The sequence below is a fragment of the Triturus cristatus genome, chromosome 1_2 (assembly GCF_964204655.1).
Source record: "Triturus cristatus chromosome 1_2, aTriCri1.1, whole genome shotgun sequence".
Lineage (NCBI taxonomy): Eukaryota > Metazoa > Chordata > Amphibia > Caudata > Salamandridae > Triturus > Triturus cristatus.
The window spans coordinates 778499947-778513218 of NC_140580.1; the positions used below are offsets into that span (position 1 = coordinate 778499947).

Here is a 13272-nt window from a genome sequence, read left to right on the forward strand (position 1 = left end):
AACTATTGAAGAGCTCACAGAGGCTGTTGGCACTGTAGCAACAGGGAAGGCCGTAGGTCCTGATAAGCTCCCAGTTGAATTTTATAAAGCTTTTTTACCTGAGATACAAACAGATATGCTAACTGTATTTCAGGAAGCACAGAAAGGGGAGGCTCTGGCATTTTATTTGTCTTTAAAAGGATAAACCGCCTACATTACCAGGATCGTATAGACCCATCTCTCTTCTCAACTGCGATGAGAAAATCTATGCAAAAATATTGACCACGCGACTCTCCCGAGTGATAACCCCCTTAGTCTCTGTTCGCCAGCATGGTTGTATCCCAGGAAGAGGCATGGTCAATCATATAGGTCGGGTAGTTGCCATGTTGGACCGGGCTAATGTACAAAAAGCTCCTTGTGGAGTTGTGCTACTTGACGCAGAGAAGGCGTTTAACCGAGTCTCTTGGGAATTCTTATGGGCAACTATGGGGTGGCAGGGTTTTGGGCCTGGTTTTATCCAGGCAGTTAGTACCATGTATGGATCTCCGGCGGCCCGAGTTTGTGCTATGGGGCTCAAATCTAATCCCGTACCTATATCGCAGGGAACAAGACAAGGCTGTCCCTGCTGCCCTCTTCTATTTGCTCTTCATATTAATCTGTTCCTGAACTTGTTGGAGAACAGCCTAAACAGTTAGCCAGCGAGTCCTGGGCAGGAACGGATTGATGTACTAGCATATGCAGATGATATAGCGATAGTCACAACTGATCCAGCTAAGACTTTGGCAGAGATCGAACGATTAACAATATTATTTGGGAAAGGATCCGGCTATAAGTTAAATTTAGCCAAGACACAGGTAATATGCACAGGCCAAACACTCTTTAATGATTCTAGAGTTACAGAGGAGGCAACATATTTAGGGGTGCGTGTTAATGCGTGTCTAGATAAGATGGTATTGTCCAACTGGGACCCCATGCTCCGGAAAATTAAAAGGGATCTAGACAGAATGGAAGGCCTTCATCTGTCAATGGTTGGAAGGTGAAACGTCCTAAAGATGAATATTTTACCAAGGGTCCTGTACTATTTTAAGGCGGTTCCCCTGGAACTCACAGGGAAGCAACTTCAGAAATTACAGTCTATATGTAGTAGTTTTTTGTGTGTTCAGGCCAAACCTCGACGAGCTTTGAAGTACATGACCCTTCCATGCTCTTGAGGGGGCTTTGCAGTTCCTAACTTCCGGTTTTATTATTGGGTATGTTTACTTCAACAAATGGGAATCTTTCTGGTAGGTGAAGGAGAAGCTAAGCTAGATGAATCCCCTCATATTTTTCAAATGCTTTTAAGCCTCAAAGCAGAAAGGAATTTCTTTCAAATTCTTGAGCTCAGTTATTATTTTAAAAAAAACGCTTTAAGGTGGTTCAAGCTGCTCATAAGGTATGGCTTCAGATCCAGAGACACCTAGAGATTTATAGGCTTAATTCCTACACGCCTACCTCCTCTTCAGAACTTCTCCCCTCTATTTTCTCTGATGTTACTATGACCAGATGGAGACTGAAAGGCATTCAGACTTTGGGCGACTTAGTGGATAGTTGTGGCGTTAAAGCCTATTCCTCGCTGATGTCAGAATTTTTATTTTTTAAATTTCTGCAGATCCGAGACTATCTTGTAAAAAGAGGGGATGGTGGCCGCTTGGCTCAGAACTGTAAGCTGTTAGAACTAGTTAAGAGGCGAGGAACGATTGGTGTCTTATATCAAACTCTCATTGAAATACAGAATAATGATTTGGTGGTACAGAATTCTAAATGGAATGCCAGATTGTCTCAAGGAGGGAATATTTTACAAGAATCTATTGGATTGGCTGATAAACTTTTGATTTCCCCAGTCTGAAAACACAACAATATAAAACTATGTTTAACTTGTACTATACACCTGCAAAAATTGCACAATGGGGGGGGGGGTCTAAATGAGGGCAATTGTACTCGCTGTGGGATGGATCGAGCTGACAGTGTGCATATGTTTTTCGCTTGCCCAGAGCTAAGACATCTGATAAATAGGATACAGCTCTTTTTGACAGAGGTTACGGGGGCGCAGATTGTGATTACACCAACAGTTATGCTTCTGGGAGTTGTGGAAGATGCCATGGCTGCCCAGGAAGTGTACGCATCCAGATATTTAGTATTTATAGCTGTGGCAAGATTATGCATAGCATCACTCTAGAGGCAGAAAGATCCCCCCACCTTTGAAATATGGAGAGGTAGGCTATATGCTATATGTAAGCTTGAATCTAGTCTATATGTTATTAAAGGGCCGGAGAAACGGTGGTTGGGTCTTAAGATCTGGGGGGCTCTAGTCGACCATTTAGCATCTACAATGGCATAAAGACGAATATTTTATTAGGTTGTATCATTTATGTTCTTATCCCTCTATGTCTTTGGTACTTAGGATGTAAGTGTTGTTTTATTTACCTCGTTTTAAAGGTGTGGAACTATGTGACTTATGAGTTAATATGATATTATGGAAGTTATTTATGTTTGGTTTGTTTAGTATGTCGTATCCTCTTGTTTTCGTGTCTATGTAATTGTTTTATGGTCTGTTATTGTTATTGGCTTACAAAAATAAAGGGAAAAAAAGTTCATTGGTGTTAAAGAAAGGCAGTAACTAGGGGTCCTGGCCTGCTTAACTTTAGGAACACCTTCATTTTTAAAGATAATTTAGTCTCCCACCCTGACAAAAAAGCCAATAGTTAATCTAGAGGCAAGTCAGTTGTTATGTGCACTCTTTGAATATTATAGTTTAGTAAAGCAAACCCAGGAGAAGATTTTGAATACTGCAGATACTTAAGTCATGTATTTGAAGGTCTTCTCATATGTGATAATGGAAAAAAAAGAGGGAAAGAGAAATAAATGTAATTGTAATATTTGGAAGCCAGAATTAATGTAAGGTTTTCCAGTTTCAAATTGTTAAATTCAGCCGCTAGATATATATGATTTGCTTCCCCTACACCCACCTGGCATTAATGAGGCCCTCAGTCACATCGCAGTCCAAATGTTTTAGCCCCTCGGAAAATGGTTAGAGAGTACCCATGCTCTAGACTACTGAAAGCATCACACATCTCCAAGGAAAGCACCAGCATAAAGCCAGACAAGCCCTTCAACAAAGCAATGACGCAGAAGTAGCTGTGCATAGTGCGAGCATTATTTCCTCCCTCAAATCAAATTCTATAGAGCCAAAGATGACCCCATCTACAACTAGAGCTATCACAGACATCTATTTCAAATCAACCACCCCCATACATCACAAGCACAAGAGCATGCCCAGATATCTCATTTGTTTCCATTAGTGGTGTCCCGGCAAGAGAGCCATGATGATAAGGGTATCTAAATATACAATCAGGACACCTCAGCGCAGAGTGAAATAGGTGTAAGAGCTCCAACTAGTTTTCAAGCTCGGACTCTTCACCGATCAGGGGCAATAACACAAGGAGAAAAGGCATACAATGTTCACATGACCGGTCGCACGGATGACATAGAGAGAATGCAAAAGGCTACGTAAAAGAAGGAAAGGTGAGCCTAGGACAGCTGCCTAAGTAGAGAAGCCAATCAAAAGGCAGATATTCCTAAAATCCACCAAGAACCGAGCCTGACAGGATGGACCAGGCACGCTTCGAACAATTTCTCCATGGATAAATCAGAAGGAAGGACTGGACTCAGGGGGTTACCAGGCCTTAACAGACCACTTAGTGGTCTGTGGCAGTCCCCCAACACCATTAAAACAACTTACCCTCCCACAGACTGCAAACCCAGCCCTAAGGAGTAAAGATAAAGCTTTTCCGAACTGCAGTATGGGTTTAGGGTGTCGCAAAAAGGAATGGGTACAAAATGGATGTCACCACTTATTTTCAATTTGCTTTGTTATATATGTATTAATGGTTTGTGATTATAAGGTGTAGCCACTTTTTGTGACAATTCTGTTTGTCATTTGACCGTAGATTGGGGAACAAGAAGCAAAAACTCAACTGCTTCATACTTAAACAACGAAGGACTGTTTGATGAACAAACCATACAATTGCAATGCAACCTTTCCATAAACCTTATAAGTGTAGAAAAGTCCAAATGTAATCTGCCTAACAGGGAATATCTATGCAATAGCACAGTTTACACTTTCAGTCACTAGAAATCAGTGGGTTTGGAAGCCATCCATTACTTACCAGTGGTTGGCTTCTTTCTCGCTCTCGCTTGCTTCTTTTTGGCCAGCTGCTGCAGGTTTCCTTCCTCTTCATGTGGTTGTCCCTCCCCTGAGTATGGACACATTACTCGGGTCCTTCTACTGCTTATCCTTTTCGACACTCTTTTTTCTTTAGGTTTAAGCACACTGGTTGAGTGTGGCTTTTTCTGATGAATACCTAATGTACTTCTCCCTCCCTTCCTCCTGAGTGTTGCTTGGCCTCATGCTCTCTCCATTCCTTGATGACAATGCTGTTGCTTGCACCCTTCTACACTTCCTCTCTCCCTCCTTGAATTGGTGTGCATTTTGTTGTTTGCCCCTGCTACTCTCTTCCACCCTTCATTGTCTGTGTGCTCGCTTCTGACCCCTCACTCCCTCTCTTTGTTGTCCATGTTGCCCCCAGCCCCTCTCTACATCGTCTGTTGTCATGTTGCCCTTTACTTACCATCCCGCCCACAACATTGCCTGCTAACCCACCGTCCATCTTTTTTCCTCACCCCTACTGTTGTTAGTGTTGCTCCTTCCTCATGCCAACCCTCCATGTTGCACCCATTAACACACTCCTGCCTGCAATTAAAAAAAGCTCCATGATGCGGCCAGTGTTGGCAATGTCATATCATTTTTTTTTAAAAACTTTCAGTTATGTTTCCCATTGGGCAACTCTCAGAGAAGGGTAAACAAAATATTTTAAAGTTGGGACGTTTAGTGTCTGTGTATTAATGTGCCTTATTTATCTCTGCATGAACCAGCACATGCACAGGAAGTCAGAATTTCATATGTGGTCTTGGGTGGTTTTCTAAAGTTTTAAATCATGGAACACCAGGTCTGCAGCTATGGCATAACAACAGATCCTCTCCCCACTTCCAGTTTGAAAATAAGCTTACTTATAAAGCAAGTAGTTGAGCAAAGCCTATGCTACTGCACTATGTTGTAGTTCAACTAGTAAAGTCTAGGAAGACAAACAATGTTTAAAATACACAGGAAAGGCACATTGAAGTGGACACCAACATGAGGTGGGCTATTTTACAGCAGAACTTCACTCCTCAGCTGAAGAGCCAAGTCCCAACGTAATAAGTGCGGGTGCAAATGGAGTAGCAAGGTCACCATGGGCCCTAACGCACGGTAGGAATGTGGGCACCTACCCACCACCCCAGTTTTAGGTTTTAAAAATAACACTAATTAGGGTGAACTTGGATCTGATGTCCCTGCACCTACTTTGGTATATCTTAGTCACCATTTTGCAATTGTATAAATCCAAGGAGGCTCTGACAACTGCATTATATACTGTGATCAGCAGTTGCCACATCACTACTTTTTCTTTTCCCCACCCTCTCTGTTGTTAGTGTTGAACCCTCACACACACTCCCAGCAATAAAACAAACAGTGTCATGATGTGGATAGCTCTGCCTGTGTCATTTTGCTTTTTCAAAATGTTAATGTCAATTTCAAACATGCAGCAGAGCAGAAGCTCTGCTATACAACATTACAAAAAGACTTTGACAAACCCAGTAGCTCTCTAGTAGGCAACATTTATTAGCTTTACCAATGTTTGTTATATGCCTGTTCTTCACCCACCTTTGAGAATGTCGACAAGCTGTTTTAATTTGTAAAGCTCTGTGAACAGTTTTTAAATCAAACAATTCAAATGATTTAAAAGTAAATACATATTATGGCAATATTTGAATATATCTTCTAAGAACGCCACAAATTGTCTAAGAACATGCCCTTTCTACTAAAATTAAACTTCCCATACAGTGGGGATAACATTAATGCAGTTCTGTGTTTGCAGGAACATAGCCTTTGCAAGATGCAATGCTACTCATCACTCACCTAGCCATCATCTAAAAGAACATATTCCATAGTGCATATTAATAAGTAATCAAAGGCAAAGCAGCACAAATACTCTAAATTCCTGATAAAAGCATTAAAATGTAACAATAGGCATTGATGCCTATAAGATATTTTCAAAATACGATCAAATCACTTTATATTGTACTGTGGTGTAGTGCACCATCATTCTTTAATTGTAGATAAGGATAAAACTGCAATAGTGAAGTATTCGGGGATTTGAAACTGTCCCAAATTGCTTTTAGCAATGTTAATAAAACCACTAATAATTTTCAGGAACAAGGGGCCCGATTCACAGAACTAACTTACGACAAAATCCTAAACTTACTACCATTTTCGTATTCACAGAAGGCACTTACTCATTTTGGTATTCACAGAAGACACTTACTCACTTCGGTATTCACAGAAGTTAGGAGTCCTAACTTTAGGACTTCTAAATGCCTTCTGTGAATACCGAAAGTCTTAAAATTTGGATTTTTCTCAGTTTAGGAGTCCTAAAGTTAGGACTGCTAACTTTACTACTACTAAACTGAGAAAAATCCTAATTTTAATGCTTTCGGTGTTCACAGAAAGCATTTAGGAGTCCTAAAGTTAGGAGTCCTAACTTTACTACTACTAAATTGAGAAAAATCCTAATTTTAAGACTTTCGGTATTCACAGAAGGCATTTAGGAGTCCTAAAGTTAGGACTCCTAACTTCTGTGAATACCGAAATGAGTAAGTGCCTTCTGTGAATACCAAAATGAGTAAGTGCCTTCTGTGAATACCAAAATGGTAGTAAGTTTAGGATTTTCTCTTAAGTTAGTTCTGTGAATCGGGCCCAAATAGTCTAAATGCAACAGATTCATGTAAATAAAGTTTTACTTTAATAAAGAGAAAAAAGGTTAATTTGCATGAAAAATATTTTTAACATTGATTTATGCAGCTTTTCTTTGGAAATATCTGTGCTTTCTGCAGCTAGCATGTGTTCCTAGTGAGCCAAGTGTTTAAATGCAAAGTGTGTTTAAGACTGCAGTACCGCAAGAATTGACACAGATGTTCCTGTTGTCATTTTTGCATCATTTAGAAGACATTGCCTTATGGGGACTTAGGTTAAGGTCCTAACAAGGTCCCCACAATACAATCAAGTCCCCAAAGTGTGAGTGTGTTATAACACCGAAGTCCCCACAAGGATAATAACACAACCCCCCTCACACTCACACAAAGATACTTATTGATGTATTTGTCTGTGCACTTGAAAGATATCTACTACTGCTTCACACACCTCCATACAAATGCATCCATACGTAATGCTGGTATGTCTATGTGTGTGATTGTTTTACCATGATTTTGAGGGTAACTTTGTTCAAGTGGGTTTTTGAGTGCAGTAGTAAATGTTATGTTATTTTAATTTAGTATACGCACGAATCTCTCACAGAGGGGTATCTTGGCGCAAGACCAAGACAGCAGGTGATAGGGTGCTACTTTTAAAATAGGAGAGTGTTGAGTAATTTCCTGAAATGGAGGTGGTTCTCACTGATATGTATTCATAGCGGCAATTTATTCCAATAGCAAGGGGCAAGGAAGGAAAACAACCTGCCTCCTGACTGGGACTTTCTGAACCTGGTAACCATAAGCAGGGCTTTATCGTAAGTTCTTAAGAGTCTAGGGGGGGAGAATACCAAGTAGAGCTTTGTGAATTAAACAGCAGATCTTAAAGATAATTCTGTTTTTCACTGGTAGCCAATGTAAAGCCTGTAAAAGAGGGACGGATGCCATTCCAGAAGTTAGGTTGCAGGTGAGACGTGCCGAGATGTTCTGTACCACCTGAAGTTTAGATAGCAGCTTCTCTTTGGCAGAGGCCAGGAGTGCTTTGCCATAGGCGGTTGATAACCAAGGCCTGGACTAAAATTTTCCTTGTGGTGAGCGGTAGTAGAGGAAAGGCTCTTCTCAGCAGACGCATCATGTGAAAGCGTGAGGTTGTGGTGTCTGAGATTTGTTCTTTCATAGTAAGGGATTGATCCTGCCAGACTCTGGGGGCCACCGTTTTTGCATCATTTAACTGGAGTCTATTTTGGGACATCCATGTAGTGGATGGAAAAGGGAACAAATCAGCCCCAGATTTGCTGGGCGCATAGAGAAAGAAATTTCTCTTTGTAGAAAAATGTTCCCCACAAAAAAACAGAGCATTTGCACAGTAACTCTATTGTCACTGTGAGGAGTTTGATGCTTTGTAGAACTCTGCATAGGGAGAATAGGAGCCTTTCGGAATTGTCACATAACATTGCTAGTAGTATGCCTGAAAACCTGGACCTGGTGTACAAATCCAGACGTTCTACTGGGAATGGTTGTGAATTGCAAATAGTAGCAGTTTTGCGCCCATATATAGGTGTAATTGTATAGGTCCAAATTTACTAATTTTTGGTGACTAAGGGCCAATGAGCTGCTTAACATTGTAGAGGCATATGACCAGGGAAACAGTGATCCTGTATTAATTAAATAAGAGACTTGTAATGCACTGAAAGACCTAATGTAGATATTAAAACTGGAACACAATGAAGAAAATTACATTTTCACAGGTGAGAAAAATTAAAATCTTGATTTCTGAAAATGCCTTAACAGATGTAGCTGCATGCTTTGGATACATGCTAAAAGGTCTCTTCCATTGTAGTGATCACTTTGATCTATTCTCTGTCCCATTTTGTCTGTGCAAAGATAAAATATTTAAACAGAAAGAAATAGTCTGCTCCTACCACAGGATCTTTGGTGTTCTGGTTTCTGTGTACAGCGTTCTTCTGAATTTGATAATACTCCAATTGCCTTTCTGCCAAATCAACTCGCTGAAGCAGATTCTCAATAAAGTGGCACAGCTTCACTTTGCCTTGAACCTCTTTTTCAGCAGCAGTTTCCAGGAAATTGTTAATGGCAATAACTTCCCTGTAAACCACACAGAATATGATAATATTTTAGAGAAGCCTTTAGAAAATAATGTTTTTGCTTCAAATAGTCAATTTTATTATCCAGGATACATAATTTATTATATTTAAAATGCAGCAATAGCTTCACATTGTTATTATGTACAAGTCCATAGCCAATGATTCTGATCATGAAACCAAATATTTTAACATAAACAAAATATGAAAGGGTAGATTTCTCACAAGAAATACGTGTCTATCATAAATGGTGCAATCCAAAAAAAGAGAAGATGTTTGATCCATAAAAGTATATAATTTGTTGCCAGTTTAAACAACACCTGTACATTTGTAGCTTTTGCCAGCAAGTGCATGAGTACAAATTTTGAAACAGTTATTAGCCTGCTAATATTCATGCTTGACAACAGAAATACACCTATGAGACACTCAATCCATAATTCATATTTTTTAGAGCAGGAAATATATAAACAAATGCACAGTAAAACCAGTATAAATATAATTAGGAGACACACAATCCATAATTCATAATTTTTAGATTAGAAAATATATAAGGGAATGCACAGTTAATTCAGTACAAATATGTTGGATAAATATGCCAAGATAACTGATCACTAACAGAAATTCTCCTTGGATGCTAAGAATCCCTTATCCCAAGGCATTGCAACAGCAATGGTACACAGAAAACTTCAACTCTAAAAATACTATCAAACGCCTAGAAAAAATATGGAAAAAACAAAGATCCCCATGGAAAATAACGTAATATCAACATATAATCATTAAGGGTCGATGAGTACCCGGATTACCAAGTATTCAGTGATAAAGAAAAACACTTCAACAGCTTATGAATTCCAAAAAATTCTGAAAAATGAGGGACCCCTTACATTTGAAAAAATAAATATTAATAACAAAAGATTAAAAAAGACACTATCAAACCGAAAATAAGTATGGAATTTAATAGTAAGGTATTAAAAACCAATTATACAGTGCTTTAGCATCACTACGGAAACAAAACCTAAAGGTTAGTAAACAGAAGAAGAAAGACACCCATGCTGTTAAAAACTGTCAGCTTATTCCTCCAGGGAAAAATTATGAAACGCCAGTACTCTCACCCTGTCCCTTATATCAGAGATTAACATGGATTAATTTCAAATGCTGAAAATTATTTTCAAGGATGAAGTTGAACATATGCTAAAAGAAGACAATCATCTAAGCACCAAGGAGATAATGTTGCTGCCTAACCGAGCTGAAGTTCCCCATAGGTGTTGATGTTCCAGGATATTCTCAGCCTTTCAGACATCTGGGCCTTTTGTGATTGTTATTTTCTCAAGCACCAAAAAGCTTCCCCATAAATAGTTTGCCCCAATGACATTGGAATCACCACCTAATATGAATCTACAGACAATCTATGAGAACCCCTGGTTTTGAGGAGCCATTAACTAGGATGTATGAGAACCTTTGTCACAAGAATAGAGGGCTCACTTATAATAGGGAAAAGCTACACCACCACAGGAGATTCTGAAGATGGCTCAACTGTGCCCAATAGGCTTATAGACAAAACCAATCATCTTAAACAAGGACAAGACACTGATAACACTGAATACAGTGGGACAGACATAGCAGAAGTACAGAAAAAATGATATTTAGAATTAGGCCAAAAATTGATGAAGCAGGCAGTGAAAGAGGGCCTCCATCAATAAGGACAGTATATATTTGGTATGGACCACAATTGATGTACAGTGCATTACGGTGAAACTAAGCTTGGGCAGGAAAGCAGCCACCTAGCAGTGGCTGTGTAGGCTGTTCAGCACTTACATGGTGATGAAGCTGCAACTGGGAAGGCTATAAGAGATGTAGAAGCATTTCCCTACTTCCAACCAGGCAGCTCTTGTATTCTGATTCTATCTTTAGGGCTGCCCCCTATAAACTCTGGTTTAATATGTACTAACCAAACCAGACTTATCCTGAGTCAATAATGGACTTAATTACACTGTTTGGGAAATTGCAAACATTACAGAACTTTCCCTGCTCCCTCTGCCAGTGTAGTGCTTGGATTTCAAGAAAGCATTTTGACTTGGTGAAATGGGGATATCTGGGAACTTCCTAATTCACTAGGCTAATTCAATAATTGCATCAGGGGTTAAAAGCTGATATGGTTCTAAATGGTGATTTGGTTGGTAATATCCCAATAGAGTACCCTAAAAGCCCTTTCTACCCCACACTCCACCTAATGCTGAACCGTAAAACCCCTCACTACCCCAAAACTACACGCATTCCTGAGCCCTAAAAACCCCTTTCTATGCTTAAACACCATTTATCCCTGACCATTTAAAACCCGCAACACACACAAACTCCACCCATCCCTGAACCTTAAAAACCCTCCCTGCCCTCACATCCTACTCATCCATGACCCCTAAAAACTCTCAACACTCCTAAACTCTACCTATCCCTGAACCCTAAAACCCCCTCTCCCTTCATCTAAACTCCACCCATCCCAGAATCCTTGTGCCCTTAAAAGCCCTCACCACCCTAAACTCCACCAATACCTTTACCATCTCTCACTGAACCTAAAAAAAACCCTAGTTAGCCCTAAACTCTGCCCATCCTTGAACCCTAAAACTCCTCAACACCCCTAAACTCCACCCATCCCTCAACTCTATAAAAAAAAAAAACTAAAATCCACTCATTCATGAAACCTAAAAAACCCGCACCACCGCAAAACTCCACCCATGCCTGATACCTAAAAAAGACTCATCACTCCAAAATTCCACCCATTGCTGAACCCTAAAGCCCACTTTCTATGCCTGAACTCCACCATTCCTGACCCTAAATCCCTCATCACCCTTAAATATTACTTATCCCTAAACCCAAAAAACCCTCATTAGCTCTAAACTCCACCCAAGTTTAATGTAATTTTGAATTTTTCCTTAAAATTATCTTTCCTTTAAAATGTTTTCTTTAAATTCAGATTTTTTGTATTTCCTTAAAATTGTCTCTGCTTAAAATTGGCTTTCCATAATATGGTTTCCTCAAATGTGGTTTCTCAGTTTTCATTTTTCCATTAATTCACATGCATCAAAAAGCTTCATGTTGGTAGGAAAATTGTGTGTGCCTCACCTAAGAAATGAGGATGGGCTCTCACTAATTTAGAGTTATATTATTGTGCAGCCATCTCTCACATGCTGCAGTTAACAGTCGTTTCCGACAGGTTGGCCACAGTTCATACTCTTGTCTGGCTTATCTCTACTGTGCCCGGGGGGTTGGAAACTTGGTGAGTTGATTATCGGAACCTGCACTGCTTTGCTTCGTGGCTCTTCTGCTAATGTGGTCATTAAGAGAGGTGTTCTGATGGGCCAAAATTAACACAGCGGTCTGTTAGTGTGTACAGCAGCTGAAGGATTGCTCCCTCGTTTGTCAAGATCTGTGTGCAGAGAGGAAGCAGTTGGATGACTGAGCTTGTGATCCTGATCTGGGGGCGTCCACACCACCTGTCTGTAGGAGGGTCTGGACTGCAAAGCTCTAGTGTGCTCTATGCCTTGTTCATCCTGCAATCTCCATTCTAATCAGGGGCTCTGTTGGAGCTACGCTGGGCTTTGCAGTTTATGGAATCCAATTAGCCTATTTTAGAGGCAACAGACCTTTACACTTGTGAGCGCATCACCTTTAGGAACCAGAAACCAAATGGAACTACAAGTTTTAAGACACAGTCCTATTTGTAGCTCTCTCTTGAGACTGGGTGGGAGCACATGGCCATTTATAATACAGCAGCATTCCTGATCAACTGGATACTTGTAAAGACACTTATAGTGGGCAAACAAGAGAACAATAAGTGAAGATTGGCAATTTTGCAGCCCAAGAAGCAGTGGATCACTATGCAAATGCATCTGAAACTCGGATTCATTTGAGTGAGAAAAACAGGGACAGCTTGTATGGGCTGAATCCCAGGCCACATTTGGGTGTGATATGTTGATATTACCTTATGACAAAGGAGGGCTGGTGTTGCCCGGACTAGAAGGATATTATTTGGCAGTTCAAGTGTATTATATCTCTTATTGGTACAAGGCTATTAATAGACCACATCATATTGACTGGAAAAGGCACCAATGGCGCAGCTGGCATAATTGAAATCTAGCCTTTTTGATGATCTCCCAACAAGAAAGAGGAATACTAAGATCAAGAGTATGGTCAAGATTCCAATGCAGACGTGGCTGGATAAATTCTCGAATATGGAAAGTCCATGTTGCTCAAAATTAGCATTAAAGATACAGCTGAACTGGTGATAACCTCCAAAATACCCTCCTTAGAGCAATGTATA

General features: G+C 40.1%; 1 protein-coding gene across 1 annotated transcript in view; it reads right to left on the reverse strand.

The window, feature by feature from the left end:
* ZNF365 (zinc finger protein 365) overlaps positions 1 to 13272 on the reverse strand; it is a 443761-nt gene that overhangs the window by 310196 nt on the left and 120293 nt on the right. Inside the window, exon 3 of the mRNA XM_085615169.1 lies at positions 8781 to 8964. Within this exon, the coding sequence (XP_085471295.1) occupies positions 8781 to 8964 (184 nt within the window). The remainder of the gene's footprint in view (positions 1 to 8780; positions 8965 to 13272) is intronic.